This window comes from Macaca mulatta, chromosome 4, assembly GCF_049350105.2.
Source record: "Macaca mulatta isolate MMU2019108-1 chromosome 4, T2T-MMU8v2.0, whole genome shotgun sequence".
Taxonomy (NCBI): domain Eukaryota; kingdom Metazoa; phylum Chordata; class Mammalia; order Primates; family Cercopithecidae; genus Macaca; species Macaca mulatta.
Window position 1 is genome coordinate 156,459,118 of NC_133409.1, and position 17,359 is coordinate 156,476,476.

Genomic DNA, 17,359 nt, shown 5'->3' on the forward strand with positions numbered 1-17,359 from the left:
TACAGGGATTAAGATTTAGATATCTTTGAGGGGGTCATTCTGTCTACCAAAGATGGTATGTTGGTAAGAACTGAACTTTACTGCTTAACATATTCTGGGGCCAAGTTTTCAGGATAAAGAAAGCAGCACCATTTTATGTCTTCAAATACTAATTTCTGAACTGTCAAACCACGCATTCATTTTCATCAGTGAGGACTTAGGAAACAGAGGAAACAGGGAAGGAATAGGGGCATGGCTGACCCTTGCTTCTTTCTTCTCTTGGTTCTTGTCCATCTTTTTGACCTCAGTACAGTCTATGTCACCCCTAGTGTGTGTTAAGAATTCTGAATTAATGAACATACTTTGGAATAATTGTCTTTTGTTTTGTTTTGTTTTGAGATAGAGTCTTGATCTGTTGCCCAGGCTGGAGTGCAGTGGCGCAATCTCGGCTCATTCTGCCTCCCAGGTTCAAGTGATTCTCCTGCCTCAGTCTCCTGAGTAGCTGGGATTACAGCATGTGCCACCATGCCTTGCTATTTTTTATTGTTTGTTTTTTGTATTTTTAGTAGAGATGGGGTTTCACCATGTTGGCCAGGCTGGTTTTGAACTCCTGACCTCAAGCGATCTGCCCGCCTTGGCCTCACAAAGTGCTGGGATTACAGGTGTTTGCCACCATGATCAGCCTAATTGTCTTTTTAATGCTTAAAGACCTTTCTCCTAATGTAGAATTATCCCCCATGCCCATACTCTCCCAAATAGGACAGGCTTGTTAGCTAGGTGGCAGCTTCCTGGATCATCTCAGCTCTGTAACCAATGAAAATTCTAAGTTTGGATGGGGCATATTTATTTTCACTTTTACCATTTTGATTTTCAAAAAAAACACGAAAAACATCCCAAGAACATTGAGGTTTGTTCTCTGTCCCTGAAGAGCATATATGCTAGTTAATAACAAAATACCATGTCTTCAATATGACTATAAAAACCTAGAAGTCTGTAATAAAGCATAAATACTAAAATAACTACCCAGAGGTCTATAACTGAGGTGTGCATGATATAATGTAGTCATTTGGAGGACCTGGAGATTCATCCAGTCTGCAAAGAGAAAAACCGTGGGGAAAGACTTGGGCCTGAAAGGGTGGGCGGGCAAGATTCGGATAGACATCAAGGAGAAATAAATTAGTCAGCAATTCAAAAACCACGTGAGGCATTTCACCATGAAGTTCATACAGGAAATTGTTTGCTCAGGTTTTAGAAATCTAAAACACGAAAAGGTAACACAGAGTTGAAAACTGCAGCAAACAGCTCCCACCCACTATGGTGGGGAATAAAGGAAAGGAGTTGGTATCAGAAACTGGAAAGTGAGAAGAGAGATCCCGGCATGGGGGCTTAGAGCTCTGAAGAGAAAGTGCATCCTAGCTGCTGTCAGTACCTCAGGAGCTCCTAGGACTGGGGTCTTGTGGAGCTGAGACTCAGTATCTGAGAAGGAGACACTTCCTAGATGACGCTGGCACCGCTGAAGGTGCAATGAGCCTAGGTCTGCAGGCACTTTTCAAAATCTGGAAAGTGGAACAAACTGTTCTATCACTGCCAGGGTGAAGGGCTGTTGCCCTGTAATAAAGTAACAGAGAACCAACAGGCTCCTGGGGCCCTCTAGTGTCAGAATCTAACAGGGAACCGCAAGCAAAAGAGAAAATGTTTTGCAGAGCCCAAGCCCCGCATCTCAAAGCCTGGAGTACTTGAGGGTGAATTCAGGGCTGGGACACAATCGTTTGATAACTGGCACATATGATAACTGGCATCATTTTTATATTGAATTTGTGTGTTTATGTGAGTTTCTGTACTACAAGTTACCCCACTGCAAGAAGTTTTAAGTGTTATTATTTCCAGACCTATTGCAGAGGTAAAATTATACCTTTACATGTTTGTTGCAAAGTAAATTGAATAGAAATTAGGAAATGATTTAAAATTTCTTATAAAATTCCTTTTTCCCTGTGCTTAAGATCCAAATCTGAACGTCAGAAAACCTGGACTCTAGATCTGCCTCAGTTACTGGAATATGTAGTGCTCATGTAAATATATATCTTATTCCCTCACACAGCCCTAAAACCAGCAACACATTACTTAACCCCATGGTCCTCAATGTTTCTTCCCGTATCCCAAATTATCATGCTAATTTTGACAATATACAGATAATTTTTTTAAAAAAAATTAAATTGTATTAGTAAACAAGTTATTTTAACATTTGTCTAAGAATTACAATAAACACAATTTATGACATAGAAAAATGGCCTTTGCACTTCCAAATTTCTCCAAATGCTAAACTGCTCATGTCAGACTTCCACTCAAGGTTTTGTTATAGAAGACTAGGTAATAACAATTACTATACTTATACTATCTCTTCTAGGATATAGTGGAAGCACTAAGATTTAAAATTCTATCAGGCTTCCATTTGATCCAATTTTGTAACTACTTAACTAAGATTATTTGCATTAAATAACAGATAATTCAGAATTAGTTGACACAAGGGACTGAAGAATTCCTTACTATGGTTTCAGATCTTTGGATTGAGTTTTATATGAAAGCTCAACTAACCCTACGTGCGGGTCACATCTACCTTCAGGGTTTTCAAATGGGAGTGGAGGGGAGGAATACAGCAATTAGGAGAGAATAACTTGACATTGTAAATGGAGAGTGTGTTAGGTCCTGGAAGTCACTTAAGAGAACAAGCACTTGGGGAACATCCGTATATACTCTCCAAAGAAGGGCGAGCAAATGGAAGTCTTTGGAATGTGAAATGCCCCTGGAGTTCATAAGAATGTTTGGGACTCTGACTGTGAGATGGCAGAACTATGCTTGAGCCAGCTGTTCCACTTTCAGGTGGTGGAGACAAGTCACTTGTTCTCATCAGGTACATCTTTGTAGTATTTCTATTGGACTTCATTTCCATTTAAGGTGTACTGAAACTTCTGAAGTCTTCAGATTCAGCAAGTCTATCAAAGTCAAAAGGCTTTTTGGAGCAAGATCTGGATCAGAATGGAATTGTTCTAGGGAAATAATTTGTCTTTTATCCTAAGTTTCTTCAGGTCCTCACAGGATAACTATGGATCCTAGATTTCTGAGCCCACCTAGCTTAACCTTCCTTGGTGATCTGATATTCCAGGGAAACCTATTGTCCTGGGCCTTTCCGAAGTGGCCCTGTTAGAACAGGAGCATATGGATCCTCTTCCCAAAAGCCGCATATGATCTTGGCTTCCATATACTTTGTTTGCAGTATGCATTTTATTTTCCTTTATATATAATATATAAAATAAATATAAAATGCATACAACAAATTTTTCATTTTTTAAAAAATAGAGATGAGGTCTCACTATGTTGGCCAGGATGGTTCTGAACTCCGGCTTCAAGCAATCCTCCCACCTTAGCCTCCCCAAGTGCTGGGATTACAGGCATGAGCAACCGTGCCTGGCTCATTTTATTTTCTTATGTAGCTAAGTTTTTCTCAGCAAGCAGAGTCGATGACCTCCAGTTATCATAATTTTTCCTCATGGGAACTCATCTGGCTTTGTGAAGAACAAACAGCACTTTCAGGATTTTCTGTAAGATATTTGGCCCATTTTCTGTAGAAATGCAACTTTCATGTGCATGGCTCAGATCATCATCTATGTTGGGAAGTTTTTCTTCTCCATATTAAGTGGAGCCAACATTGTCCAGACTTTCATTTCATTCTGTTGTCATGCCTCTAACTCGGCTGAAGACTTTAAAAGTCACTTCAAATTGGGTGTTTTCTGTGTGCATAGATTATTTCCAGTTTGTATATATTAATGTGATCTGAAAGTGCTTCTTCTATATTTTTTCAGCCAATTCAGCATATTTAATTTCTTTTTCCTTCAACAGGTTTTCAAGAAACACTTGAGGTAGCATGATAAATCAGTTTCTTCAATGATTCTTTTGATGAATCATGAAAGAATGTCCATTTCCAAAAAAAAAAAAAGGAAAAAAAAACTGTCCATATTCTAACTTATTACTTATATACAATTCTAATTTACACCATCCATATTATCCTCTCCAAGTATAGTGGCGAGATTGCTCAGCTTTAGCCACTCTTGAGAAACTTGATCTAATATTACTTATCAGTAGCATTTCTTGCACATGCACCATTGAATCCTTAGCCAAGAGACCCATTGGCATGGAATATAGTGATCCATAGAAAAGGGCATCCAGAGATCCCCCTACCCAAATCTCTGAAAATGGCCAACACATAATTCATGGTTGTAAAATAGATTAGGAGGTTTCTCTATTCCTAAATAATAGGCATTTACATCCTTCCTAACTGGTATCTTTATCCAATCCCAGGGAGCACCTCCTCTCAAAACTCCTCATAATTGCTATTGGAAGATCTATCCAGTCTCTTTTGTCTGTTTCAGCCTAGATTCTCAGAGAGACATCTTTTAAAGACAAAGATGGATATATCAAAACTCCAACAAGCCATTCCAAAACATCATAAACAAAGAGGCCACCCTAACTTGCCTGTTTAATATTGCAAACCACATACCTCCCACTCCCTGGTCCCCTTACCCTGCTTGACTCTTTCTTTGCTCCATAGAACTTATTATCTTCAAATATATACAATTTACTTTTTTGTGTTTATTGTGTGTTTCTCCCCAGCTTGAAAAGTCCACCCTAGTCTCTGCTGCATACTGTTGATGTATTCAAATGCCTAGAACTGTGCCTAGCTTTTAGCAGACACTCAATAACTGTTAGTTGGGAGACTAAATGAATAGAGGACATCCAAGAATCAACAGTTCCAAGTTGAGGAAATCATCCTAATGTAATCTGACTCCTGGGCTTAAATGTCACTGAAAGGACTAGAAAGACAAATAGGGTAGTGAATATCACCACATTCACCCATCTCCTACCCATCATCGTACTTCCAAGGTCAACCCACATATGCTTAAGAAAATGAGAAAAACAGGCACAAATTTAGAAAATCATAATATTCAGAATAAAACCCAGAAGAAAATTATTAGAAGGTATACATACTGGAGAATTAGACGAAGGCAGAAAGAAAAAGAGGAAGCAGGAAGACAGGCAGAAAAGAAATGAAATAAAATCTGTCACCAACTTACTCTTTAAAAAACAAATACAAGGTATGATTGCAATTTCAGGCTCGCAGTTTGGTGGCCAAGCACAAATGTACAGCAGTTTCTGGTTTCGTGCCCTGGGGTTTGGCCCCTTAAATTACTGTACTATCCCTTAATATTTGTATCAGATTTCGCATTAAATGATTTTCCCCTCTGCTCTTGCTGGTGTCTTTCTCATTTAATATATTTTCTTCCATGCAACAGCCTTCCAGTGGCTTCTCTCTCAACTGAACTATCAGTGAAAACTTCCTTATTGAACCGAAAATAAATTGAGTCTGATGTCTCTCCTTTGATTCTACTCATACTTATTTTGAAAAACGCAGCTATCCGGCGTCCTGCTCTCCACCCAATTAACCCTTTGATGTTCCTCTCTAAAAATAATATCTGTATTATTACAAACCTCTGTGTTTTGTTGTTGTTGTTGTTGTTTTTTGAGATGGAGTCTTGCTCTGTCACCCAGGCTAGAGTACAGTGGTGTGATCTCAGCTCACTGCAACCTCTGCTTCCCGGGTTCAAGCAATTCTCCTGCCTCAGCCTCCCAAGTAGCTGGGGTTACAGGTGCCCGCCACCATGCCCAGCTAATTTTTGTATTTTTAGTAGAGACAGATTTCACCATGTTGGCCAGGCTGGTCTGGAACTCCTGACCTCGTGATCCACCCGCCTCAGACTTCCACAGTGCTGGGATTACAGCGTGAGCCACCGTGCCAAGCCTATAAACCTCTGTTTTTAAAATACATTAACATAGGAACAATGAAAATCAAAAAATGGGAAAACATTTTTCCAATGCACAGAGAAGAAGCCTCCTTTCTAACGTATTGTTTAGACTGAAAAAAAGTAAAATAACCTTGTTGGAATGGAGATCTTCCACCATATTCATTTCTGTGGCACAATTGGTTAGTGCGTTCAGCTGTTAACCGTAGGGTTGGTGGTTTGAACCTCTGGTGCCGGAATTTCGTGAGAAATGGTATTTTCTTACTTCAGGGATTGTGTCTGGCAAATTAAATGAAAATCCAACCATTATTCTTCCCCTGATGTTCCTTGGGTATCTTCATTTCCTTGTTTCTTGATTAAATTTACCAAGCTCCTTCTAAATGCCAGTAGATCTGAAAGAAATCCCATTGTTCTGAACCACTTATTTTGTTTCCAAACTCCATCTCTCTCAATGTGCTAGTCTATCCAGTAGAGTCCCCACAGCAAAAAGCAGCAGAAGTCACTCGGCCAAGGTCTTGCAGAGCTGGCCCTCTACACTGAGCTGGTGTTGCCTCTACCTGAATCAGTTCCTTGGGTCAGGCTTTGGACGTCACAATAGACCACGAATGAAAGGGGTGGAGACCTCTAGCTAGGATATCTACAGGCTTCCTGTGACTGGTATTTTCCTAAATTACCAGACTCTCTATTTTTTTCTTGCTAACAAAATGAATACCAAAGATGGTCTCTCTTAGACTCTGCAATTTCGCTTCTGACAATTTTTACACAATAGGTATATTTGTACAACTAAAATTGACTCATGTCAGCATTATTCTTTTAAACACTTAAAAGAAAAAAAGATTAGAAGAAGCTGCACATCCATCCATAAAGTCCTGATTAAATAATCAATGATAATTGACACATTGGAATTGGAGGCAAAGGTGAAAAACAAAAAGAAGTTCTCTGAATTCATTTACAGCCACCGTGCTGGGGGACCTCATTGGAGTGTGCTAACCCTGATAGCCCAGGTCAGCCACAGACTGGCCACTACAATAATTGCTGAAGGTGGCTGGACACACACCACGCAGCTACAAAAGACATTGCCAGGTTTCTGATGGTCTCTCCCCTCAGCCCGCCTTCGTGTCTCCAGTTAACAAGGGGTGCGAAAAAAGTGTGGTTTCAATGGCCCTGGTGACAGAAGATTGATTTTTAATCTCGACTCACTGAAACTTCTGCCTCCTGGGTTCAAGCAGCGATTCTCCTGCCTTAGGCTCCCGCGCAGCTGCGATTACAGGCACCCACCATTACACTCGGCTAATTTTTGTATTTTTAGTAGAAACAGCATTTCACCATGTTGCCCACGCTGGTCTTGAACTCCTGACCTCAAGTGATCCACCCGGCTCGGCCTCCCAAAGTGTTGGGATTACAGGCGTGAGCCACCACACCCAGCCAATTTTCATTTTCTTTAATATTCTGTCAGGTAGTGATTTCAAGATGGGCGCTGAGCGCTGTAGCTGTAATCTCAGCACTTTGGGAGGCCAAGGTGGGTGGATCGCTTGAGAACAGGAGTTCGAGAGTAGCCTGGGCAACACAGTGAGACCTCATCTCTAGAAAAAATATTTTAAAAATTAGCTGGGCATGATGGTGCATGCCTGTGGTCCCAACTACTCAGGAAACTGAGGTGGGAGGATCGCTTGAGGCCAGAAGATGGAGGCTGCAGTTAGCCAGGATCGTGCCACTACACTCCAACCTGGGTGACAAAGTGAGACCCTGTCTCAAAAAATAAAAGGGGGGTGGGTGGGGAACAGCAGATCTAATATTGGATCTTAAGCAATTCGCTAAAATTCATATAAAGCCTCCTGGGGAGCTGAGCGTGTCCCTAGACTTCCACCAAAGGATTTTCCCCTCATAATTCTACTGTGATGTAACAAGACAAATTTCAGGGAGAAAGGTTTTATAAGGAATCACAAGAAAAGTAATTTGAGAGTAGCTCTACGTATGACTTTTGAACGTTTTTAGGGCAGGGCATGGTGGCTCATGCCTGTAATCCCAGCACTTTGGGAGGCCGAGGAGGGAGGATCGCTTGAGCCCAGGAGCTCAAGACCAGCCTGAGCAACATAGAGAGACCCTGCTTCTGGAAAAAAAAAAAAAAAAAAGGCAGTTTTTAGGCACCCAGACATACCCTATTAAAGCCCTCTTATTCTACCAGGAGTCCCACCTCAACTTATTTGGAAAGAAATCAGCCCACTCCATTGCCATCAAATACAGAGTCCCAGCTTCTCAGACAGGAGTGAAACTAAGTTGAATCAGAGTATACACTGCAACCACAGAATCATGACTGAGAATTATTACTCCGTTTGCTACTCTTGGTCTTAGATAAAATAAGTCCACTCATATTTGCAGGTACACTTCATTCTCTAGTTTATGACGTGCATTTCTCATGAGTTTCATGTAATAAGCATTCACTATATGCACACTGGGAAAAGCTGGGGAAAAGGTGGGGAACAAAGGATAAAATATTAAGAGGCAAATTGAGTCATATCTCTGAGCTCAGTTTTAATGGGGGGGGATAACTATTATATAGTTGTGGATTAAATGAGTTACTTCATATAAAAAAAACAAAGTGCTGTTTAAAAAGAAAGAAAATTGTGGATGTAAAAAAATTATTTTCCTACCCTCAATAGGCTTAAAGTCAAGGTGAAAGACCCTAGGATATTTTATTCCACCCACTTATTCTCAGTCCTCACTCCACCTGTGACTTAATCAGCTTGCCTGGCCGCAGGTGTGAGCTCTTTGTACCGAACTGTTTTGGAGATGAAGCCTGAAATACCAACCCTTGAACATACTGTTATCTAATGCTGTCTGTCCACCCTGGGAATGCAATTTCTTTCTTCATTCAAGAAAGTCTTAAATAAAACCCCAGTATGTCTACTGTACTTTCTAAGCTGTTAGCAACTGGAAGGAAAGTTTCTTCTTCACATTGGTATCTCTTTATCTAGCAGAAGTAGCAATGGGCACTTGGAATTCTGAATAAATATGCCAGCCTGTCAAATTCAGATTCTGGATTTTTCTGTTTCACTTGAAGACATTAATGACCTGAGGAAACAATTCACATGAAACAAACCCATAAGAAATAAAAAGAGAAACAAGATGAAAGTTTCTAAGTGGAAATGTAGTTTTTGTGCCAAGTATAAGAGGTATGTGGGTTGTGAGAAATGTTATACCAAGCTTTACTATGTGGTCCTTTTTACTCTACCCAGTAAAGTGCACCTATCAAGATCATCATGTGGTTAGGATATTTTACAGCCAAAGGTAGACAAATCCACTCTACCCCATAAAACACAGATCATCACATTGACAGACAAAAAACAAAAACAAACAGCACAAGCAAAATACTAATCATAATCATCTACCACTTCCTGAAACAGCCTGGAAAATGATCAGAATTTTTGTCTACATGAAACTGTGTAGACTGTTTATTGTGACACCTAGGTTTTCAGTTCCTCTTAGTAGCTTACACTGATTCTTTGAAGCCTACAGGGCTCCTTTGCCTCAGCCCCACTATATACAAGTGCACCTGAGGCGCACTGGTTCTCTACTAGGCTTTGCCCACCTTTACAATGGTTCCAACTCAACACTCCACCCAGGAAGCATTGTTTGCAATTGTGGGAGCACTCCAGACTCTTTCAAACTTCTTCTTTATTATTCTTACAGTTATTTTGTAGGAATGACCTGGAAAACTTGGTGAGGACTGACTCACCACTGAAGACTGTGATCATCAATCACGTCCCCCTTGAGAGGGGCTCTATGACATGCTGTGGCCCCCATTCCACCCCGTATATGCATCTACCACGATGCCTATCTTATACTAGTGGCCTGTAAAACTCTTAATACTAAGATGTGTTATTACCTATTGTCATTGTTTCCTCAAACAATGGCTTAGAAAATGCTGACTTAAGATAACTAATTGATAAACTGGGCTAAGATAATAGAAATTAAATAAAAAAAAAATCCAGGTTAAACAGTAAGGTGGGTGGCGGGGGCGGGGGGGCTCTAAGATCAGGAGATGAAGGTGAACACAAGGAGATGAAAGCTGGAACTTGTCCAATGACCCTCCCCAACAAAAATAAAAAGGCATAAAAAATATTTTTATTTTCTATAAATACATTAGGAAATGTATTTCTTCCCAACTCAGTCCACGCCATTAACTGTCAATTTTTTCTACATAAAAAAGATGCTAATACCACCCTCACCTGTGACTGCTAAACAGAGAAAGATTGCCGGGATTATTGCAGGCATTATCCCCCTAGTTGGAAATAAAGGCCCGTTCCTGGGGGCAGAACGTGGGATTTTTAGGGGACCCTATAGACGTAGGCAGCCAAGAGTCAAACAAAACAAGCATATGCAATAGTCATAATCATGCTAGTATGACAGTATGAACTAGGTGACTCAGCCAGGCATATACAGGAGTTCGGAGTGAGGATAGTGGAAGCCCTCAAAACTTGCACGTTTGGGCCCTTAGCAGAGACACCTGGTCTGAGAAACACAGTAAAATGTTTGCCTGGATAGTCACGATCATTCTAGTATGAGGTAGACAGGAAGCAGAGCAGGGCTAGGAGCTGGAAGGGGCCACCCTGGCCCTCAGGAGTCCCTGACAAGGGAAGGTCCCTCCATGCTCTCTGAGGGTGGTGGGGCTCCAAAGATCCTGGCCAGGAGCCCTTTGTTGGAGCGGGCCTTGTCCTGGGCAGTCGCCAGGCGAGCCCGTTCACGACCCCCTGGCCGTGCTGCTTTCCGGGCCCTCAGTTCCTGCTCAGTAGGACGTTGCGCAAATGTCCAGGAGCCATCTGGGCGAGCAGGGTCCCCATCGGCCGCAAGAAAGCGTTGTCCCCGTTCCACACTTTGAAGATAGAAGTCGGTCTCACGCTTGGCCTGAGCAACCTCCGCTCTCAGGCGCTGCCTGCGCACCTGGCGCTCAAAGGCAAGGTGCTCACTGAGGTGGGACCAGGTGAAACGGTGCAAGTACTGTGGGCAGAAAATAAGAAAAGATCAGGATAGTGCAGATTAGGGAGAAAGATGAGACAGGGGACAAGACCAATGAGAAGCCATGGGTATACCTGGGCCAGAGCTGGGGAGAAGGGAGGGTGAGAGGTGTGGCAGAAAGATCTATCTCCTCACCTTGAGGTTCCAAAGATCATAACGGAAGGGGCTGCGCCTGCGGGCACCCATAGGCGTGTTGTGTAGACTGGCCGCCACGCGCTTGGCTATGCGCTTGTCACGGAACTCCACCCATCCCTCGGTGTAGTCCTTGCTGTAGGACCGCTTTTTTCCTCCCGCAGCTGCTGCTGCTTTCTTCTTGCGTCTCACGAACCGATCTGAGCGCCAAAGACAAAAAGACCCGTCAGGGACTATGCAGCACTCACTCAAAACCACTTCCCATTGCCCGCATCGTTCTTCACATCTGCCAGCGGGAGTTCCACCTGAGAGTTTTTGCCCAGGAGGGAGGGAACTGTAAATTGCACCCTTTCCTCTAGCTAACTCAATTATTTCCTTAATTGTCCACTCCTTAATCTGGCCGGCTTTGAACGCTATTTAACACCCGCGCAAGTCCCCAACCTCAATGTAAAATTGACGGTGGAAAGAGGAAGGGCGGTTGATCAGTTTCTTGACCTAGGCCGCGATGCTAAAGGGGTATGTTCAGTTTTGTAGAAAAGCTAACGAGGCTTTTACTCTGTTGTACTCATGTAACAAACCAGTAAACAGATCCGGAAAGAGAGGTGAGCAGGGCCGGGATAAAAACACGAATAGTAACAATCCGAGAACTAAAGAACCACCAGACGCACTGCGCTACCCACTCTCCCCATATCCCCTCCGCCCACCCACCCCAGCATCCTCACAGACTGATTCACCAGCCAGGAGCCGAGCACCGCACTCCCCACCCCCAAAATCCAACAACTCGTGCCTCAGTCTTGCGCAGCGAAGCAACAGGACATCCATGCTTGCACCCCGCCAGCGAGCGACAACCTCCTCCTTTCACCGTCAGGGTCTGCATACTTACCCTCAGCCTGAAAGAAGACGCGTCCGACCTCGCCATAGGCGCTGAGAAGGTTACGGACGTGCAGAGGACGGAAGCGCGGCGGGATATGGCCCAGGTACACAATACCTGGCACTACCCGCTTATTGCGGCCACAGGCCGCTGCTTCGGATTCCTCCTGCTCCTCCTCCGCGTCTAGTGTCTGTTCTGTCCCTTTCAGCGGCTCGTGCTCCGTTGCGGCCTTCTCCGATTCCTCTGCCTCCATGTTGACTGACATGAGCGGCACGACGGCCGTAAAGTGCCTTGCCTACTGACGCAAAACGTGTGCGACGGCCTGAGACGAGGGGGCGGGGCCAAGGCGGTGATGACAAATGAAAGGATATGATTGGCGATGCAGTCGGGTCAAGGGGAAGGCCGAGGGGAGAGGGCGGAAGTGGGGTGTCAGGTGGAAAGCCAGATTTAGAGCGTGGAAGCGGGATAGGAAGCTTGTTTTAGGTTCACAGATTCCCTGTTACATCTCCAACTCAGGACAGGCAGAACCAGAAAAGGCAGATCCCCAGATACAACCTACCCTATAGAACGCCGCTAAAGGCGGGTTGATGCCGGGTTTTTAGGGAATTTTGTAGAGCAGTTTTAGGGAAGTTTCTGTGTGTTCTAGCGATCAAAATAGCATTTTATTCGAGGGCCCTGGTTGCGATTCCAGCTGAGGAATGACTCACCTTTTAAAGTTTATACATTTCATTTAAAAGATTTGAGTTTTGAAGTTTTAATTATTTCTGGAAATTTACCTTGGAATTTTGAATATTTTAAAATTTAATTTTGAAAACGGTTAATTTTGGAAATTAGATTTAATTTTTGAAAATTTAAATTGCGAACTTTCAGTTTAATATTTTACATTTGATTTTGTGAATGTCTGAAAATTTAAATGTGTGACAATTATTTGAATAATTTGTTTGGCATCTATTACACATGTGTATTGATACATTATCCATATGCATACTTACGTTGCAAATACTTGTCAGAGGCGCACACGCCTCCAATTCTGGCGACCCCCCCGGCGGTGCGCTTAGTTCTGCCCTCCCTGGGTCTGTCCTCACAGATTCCCCATCAGATCACAAACCAATTTTCCTTCTATGACCTACGTAACCACAGAACGGACAAGGCCCCGGCGGTCCTGCTCCTACCAGGCGACCTGCGAACCATCCCTAAGCCAAGCCCATAGCCGTTTTCCCCGCGCGGGCTCGAGTCCTCAATCTCTTACCGTCGCCCGAGGGCGCGACCAGCAGGGGGCGCCGTCCCCACCCTTAAGGCGTTTCAGTTCTTGCGATCCGCGCCAGCGACAAGCTGACTGCAAAGGATATTGCTGGGAACCGAGTACAAATAATCCGATTAGCTTTCTGGAAGCAGCCCGGGGCAAGTTTGAGGACCATCAGTATAAATCCGCCCTTGCTGCGGCCTGACAAAATTTCCCATCTCGCTCCAAGAGCGCAGAGTAGCCCAGAGAATGGAAGCAGGGAGTAAATGTGTCCACTATTAAAATCAGAGATGACAGTTTTTGCCAGTCCCCAAGTATATTTCTAAAGTAACAGGGCCCACACTCTTTCATGGAGTGTCTAAAAGTCTAATAATAGATTCTTCGAATTCAAATACTCCTGTTTCATTAACTTTATTGAAGAGAACTTTCTGTCAGGTGTACACTGCTCCTTTTTTGAAGAGGGGAGGGATATAAAAATCCCGTTCCCCACATTCCTCATGATCCCTCCTCAACTTGGTGAAAATTGAGTCTCACTCGACTGTCCGTGAAGCAACCCTTGTTAGCAATTTTAAAGGTGGATTATTTTCCTTCTCTGAGCGTCTTACAAATTCATGTATAGCAAGCTGCACACTGCGTTCTTCAAGTTTCTTTATTTCAGGCCCAGGAGAGACCCTTTTAAAAGGGAACTCCTCCGAGCCGGACTCGAACCAGCGACCTAAGGATGACTATATTCAAACCCCTACAGTCCTCTGCTCTACCAGCTGAGCTATCGAAGGATGTTGTTGCATGTTATTTGGATACTTCAGAATTTACCTATTGCTTTTGACTATCCTGTATTCTTGTTCATTTTGAAAATATAGGGAAACGTGAGGAAAGTTTCGAGGATATTAGAAATGTTCCAAAATGTTCTAAAATGTTCTCATCTGAGTAGGGATAGTGACTATACAATTGTATGAACAATTCCCTTGAACATTTAAAATTTCACATAGGTCCAAAAAAAAAACCAGAAAAAAAAAAAAAAAACCCACGAGTATTCCGTGTACTGCTCCCTTAGATAGAGTAGATAGGACCATTGCCCTTATTGCACGTGTTGTCCAGCTGTCCTGTCCGCTTAGCACCTCCTTTCTCTTTAGGAAGTGAATAATAAAGACAAGTTTATCTTACACAACTGGGTTGAAAAGGGGGGACCTACCACCTTGAAGCGGAGTTACTGCCCAGTTCATTTTGGAAGCATTGAGATTCTCCTTTCTGAAGGGCAAGGAAAATTGCACAATTTGTATAATTTGTAATTTGTGTTCGAGACACAAAACATGAGACAAGAAGTGCGTTGTGTGTGTACTTATGTTTAGGAATTGAGCGGCTCATATGATATTGCACAATTGTAATGGGACAAATAAATGAAACACAACACTTCTCCCTCCCCCCACAATTTAAAAAAGAAATATAACATTCTATTTACAGGTGTCAACCTAAATAACACAGAGAAGCTCTCTGAAAGAAAATGATGTTTATTTGGGAATAGAGCATTGCAAAGAAAAAACGAGTGCCATAGGAAACTATGTATATTCAGGGAGGTAAAAGAAGAAAAAGGTGTTTTTGAGTTGGAGTCTGGCTCTGTCGCCCAGGCTGTAGTGCAACGATCTTGGCTCACTACAACCTCCGCCTTCCGGGTTCAAGCAATTCTCCTGCCTCAATCTCCCGAGTACCTAGAATTACAGATGCCCGCCACCACACCCGGCTAATTTTTGTATTTTTAGTAGAGACGGGGTTTCACCATGTTGGCCAGGCTGGTCTCAAACTCCTGACCTCATGATCCACCCGCCTCGGCCTCCTAAAGTGCTGGGATTACAGGCGTGAGCCACCGAGCCCAGCGACAAAGATTTTTAAGGGAAAAAATGAGAAGGATTATATAACTGTGTTGAAGTAATTATCATGTGCTACAAAGATGGATCGTAGAGAGGAAGCTAGTCCGAGGTTGGACAGGCAGTTGTGGGGCAGATGTCCTTATAGAAGTATTTTTTGTTTAGGATTGTGATGGCCTGTGCAAGGTTATGGTTTTTGTAGTCTTTTGTGATAGTTTTTGTTATCAAGCATGGCCTTTTCCAGCTCTATTAATCAGCGTTTTTAGTTAGTTTGTGTGTTTGTGTGTTTTAACAATAGTGACTCCATTTTGATTCTGACAGTTTTCACACAGGTATGCTGTCATGCTTAGCTAATAAATGCCTATGATGGTATTCAGCTTCCCGGTGCCTAAGACAGAAATGAACACCAATGGGAAAAATGGGAAGGTGTCTGGAGAGACTTTTTAATAAAATTATTAAAAGTATATGGAAATTATAAATTGTGAAATTTATGGAAAGGAGTTCTGGTGAATTTATCTATGAAAGATCATCACTTATTAAAGTTCTCCATAATTGTAATCTTGACAAAAATATGGTTTTTTTCCCAAAAGATCCTCTCCAGCGTTTCCCATGGGAAATATCTGCAGCAACATAACTAATATGTAATTCAGTTATTCAATTCATTGTCATGAGAAACTAAGAATATACGGTCTGGTAAATTCCTTTTCAATAATGTAGCCTAGCAGGGGAAAATGCGAGAAGCCAGAGAAGATAAATGAGCAGACTCTGTATGAGATGGTCTCTGCCCATATGAAGTGTACTTACCTGAGCCTTGGACACCAGATGTAAAAGCAGTTGACCAACCCTGCCATTTCACCACCAAACCCCAGGATCTCAGTTCGCATGGTTTCTCGAATAAAAGCTTCACTAATTTTCACAGAGGGCAGCAAACATACTGAAAAAAATGCTCAGTATGTTTCTCATCAGTTACTGCTATGCTCACAAGCTCCCAGAGCCTCATACCTCCCAGTGACATGGTACTATAGAGTTGATTTTGATCGGGAAGAACTCCAATTGCTAATCTCATCAATTATTTTCTTTACCTATAAACTAATCCTAGCATGAGAATCTCATCTCAGGGCTGTTGAAGTTGGAATTTCATTTGCCTGAAATGCTCTTTCCCCTGATAATCCCCAAGATTTGCCTCCTGGGAATACAAGAACAAGTAATTAGGACCTTTCCGCACTAGATATCTGTATCACTTTGTGAGAAGACTTCCTTCTTCCTCTTCTTACAGAATCTGGTGTCAGAATGACCATTCTATTCCCTCTTGCAGACACAAGTTCAAAATGGGTTTATGGATAAATCTAACTCTCTGAAATAATTCTTGGAGATGTATCATCATCACTTGATTACAATCTCACCCTGTACCTTCTCTATTGCTTTAGTACCTTTTCAACTTGTGAATTGAGTCCTACCTAGATGGTTTTAACTTCTCTTGAAGCTTACAGACCACTATAATATTCCTATGGAATAAAAAGGAACAAACTATTGGTAAATGTCACAACAGGGATGAAACTCATCTGCATTATGCTGAATTTAAAAGGCCAGATACAAAAGGCTACATACTATGGTATTCCTATGAAATTCTTGCAAGTGCAAAACTATAGGGACAGAAAATATCCATAGTTGCTGCTGGGGTAGAAGATAGGGGAAGAAATTAAGTATAAATGAAACATGGTGATTCAGTAAGGCCAAAATAGAAAAAGAAGAAGAGGAAGAAGGAGAAGGAGGAGGAGCGGAGAGGAGGAGAAGGAGGAGGAGGAGGAGAGGAGAAGGAGGAAAAGAGAAGGAAGAGGAAGAGGAGGAGGAGGAGAAGAAGAAAGAAGGAAGGAAGAAAGAAGAAGAAACAACATGGGAGGCTAGGCCTGGTGTCATGCCTGTAATGGCTTGAACCCAGGAGTTCCAACCTGCAGTAAGCTATGATGGAAGAACTGCACTCCAGCCTAGGCAACAGAGCATGACCCTGTCTAGAGATAAACTTACATGATTATGATTAATTGATTTTTGACAGAAGTGCCAAGGTAATTCTATAAGAAAAAGATAACTTTGCAAAATGATTCTGCAAAAACTAAATATCCATATGCAAATAAATGAACTTAGACCCTTATATCACACAATGTACAAACATTAATTCAAAATGAATCAAAGACTTAAATGCAGGGACTAGAACACAAAACCTCTAGAAGAAAATGTAGAAGAAACTCTTTGTGACTTTAGGTTAAGCAAAAAGATTTTAAATGGGACATAAAAGCATAAACCATAAAGGAAAATATAAGTTGAATTTCATCACAGTTTAACAAAAAATCTGTTCCTTAAACTATACTGTTAAGAAAAGACAGTCAGGCCAGGCATGGTAGCTCAC

General features: G+C 42.3%; 1 protein-coding gene and 1 non-coding gene across 2 annotated transcripts; both read right to left on the reverse strand.

Moving 5' to 3' along the window:
• Positions 1-9,936: 9,936 nt before the first annotated feature.
• On the reverse strand, positions 9,937-12,110 carry ABT1 (activator of basal transcription 1). The gene is made up of 3 exons (XM_001092231.5): positions 11,863-12,110; positions 10,983-11,179; positions 9,937-10,829 (listed from the first exon to the last, which is right to left on the reverse strand). The coding sequence occupies exons 1-3, from the start codon at positions 12,101-12,103 to the stop codon at positions 10,449-10,451; spliced, it is 819 nt and encodes a 272-aa protein (XP_001092231.4). The 5' UTR covers positions 12,104-12,110; the 3' UTR covers positions 9,937-10,448.
• Positions 12,111-13,780: 1,670 nt separating this feature from the next.
• TRNAY-GUA (transfer RNA tyrosine (anticodon GUA)) lies at positions 13,781-13,869 on the reverse strand. Its single transcript is given in 2 exon segments — positions 13,781-13,816; positions 13,833-13,869. It is a non-coding gene; the product is annotated as a tRNA-Tyr (tRNA).
• Between the last annotated feature and the right edge of the window lie 3,490 nt (positions 13,870-17,359).

Excerpts from the sequence above, each read along its gene's own strand:
- ABT1 (XM_001092231.5), bottom strand. The coding sequence starts at position 12,103 with ATGGAGGCAGAGGAATCGGAGAAGGCCGCAACGGAGCACGAGCCGCTG. Across the intron at positions 11,180-11,862 it reads CGTCTTCTTTCAGGCTGAGG|ATCGGTTCGTGAGACGCAAG; the intron begins GTAAGTATGCAG and ends TTTGGCGCTCAG. Across the intron at positions 10,830-10,982 it reads ATGATCTTTGGAACCTCAAG|TACTTGCACCGTTTCACCTG; the intron begins GTGAGGAGATAG and ends TTCTGCCCACAG.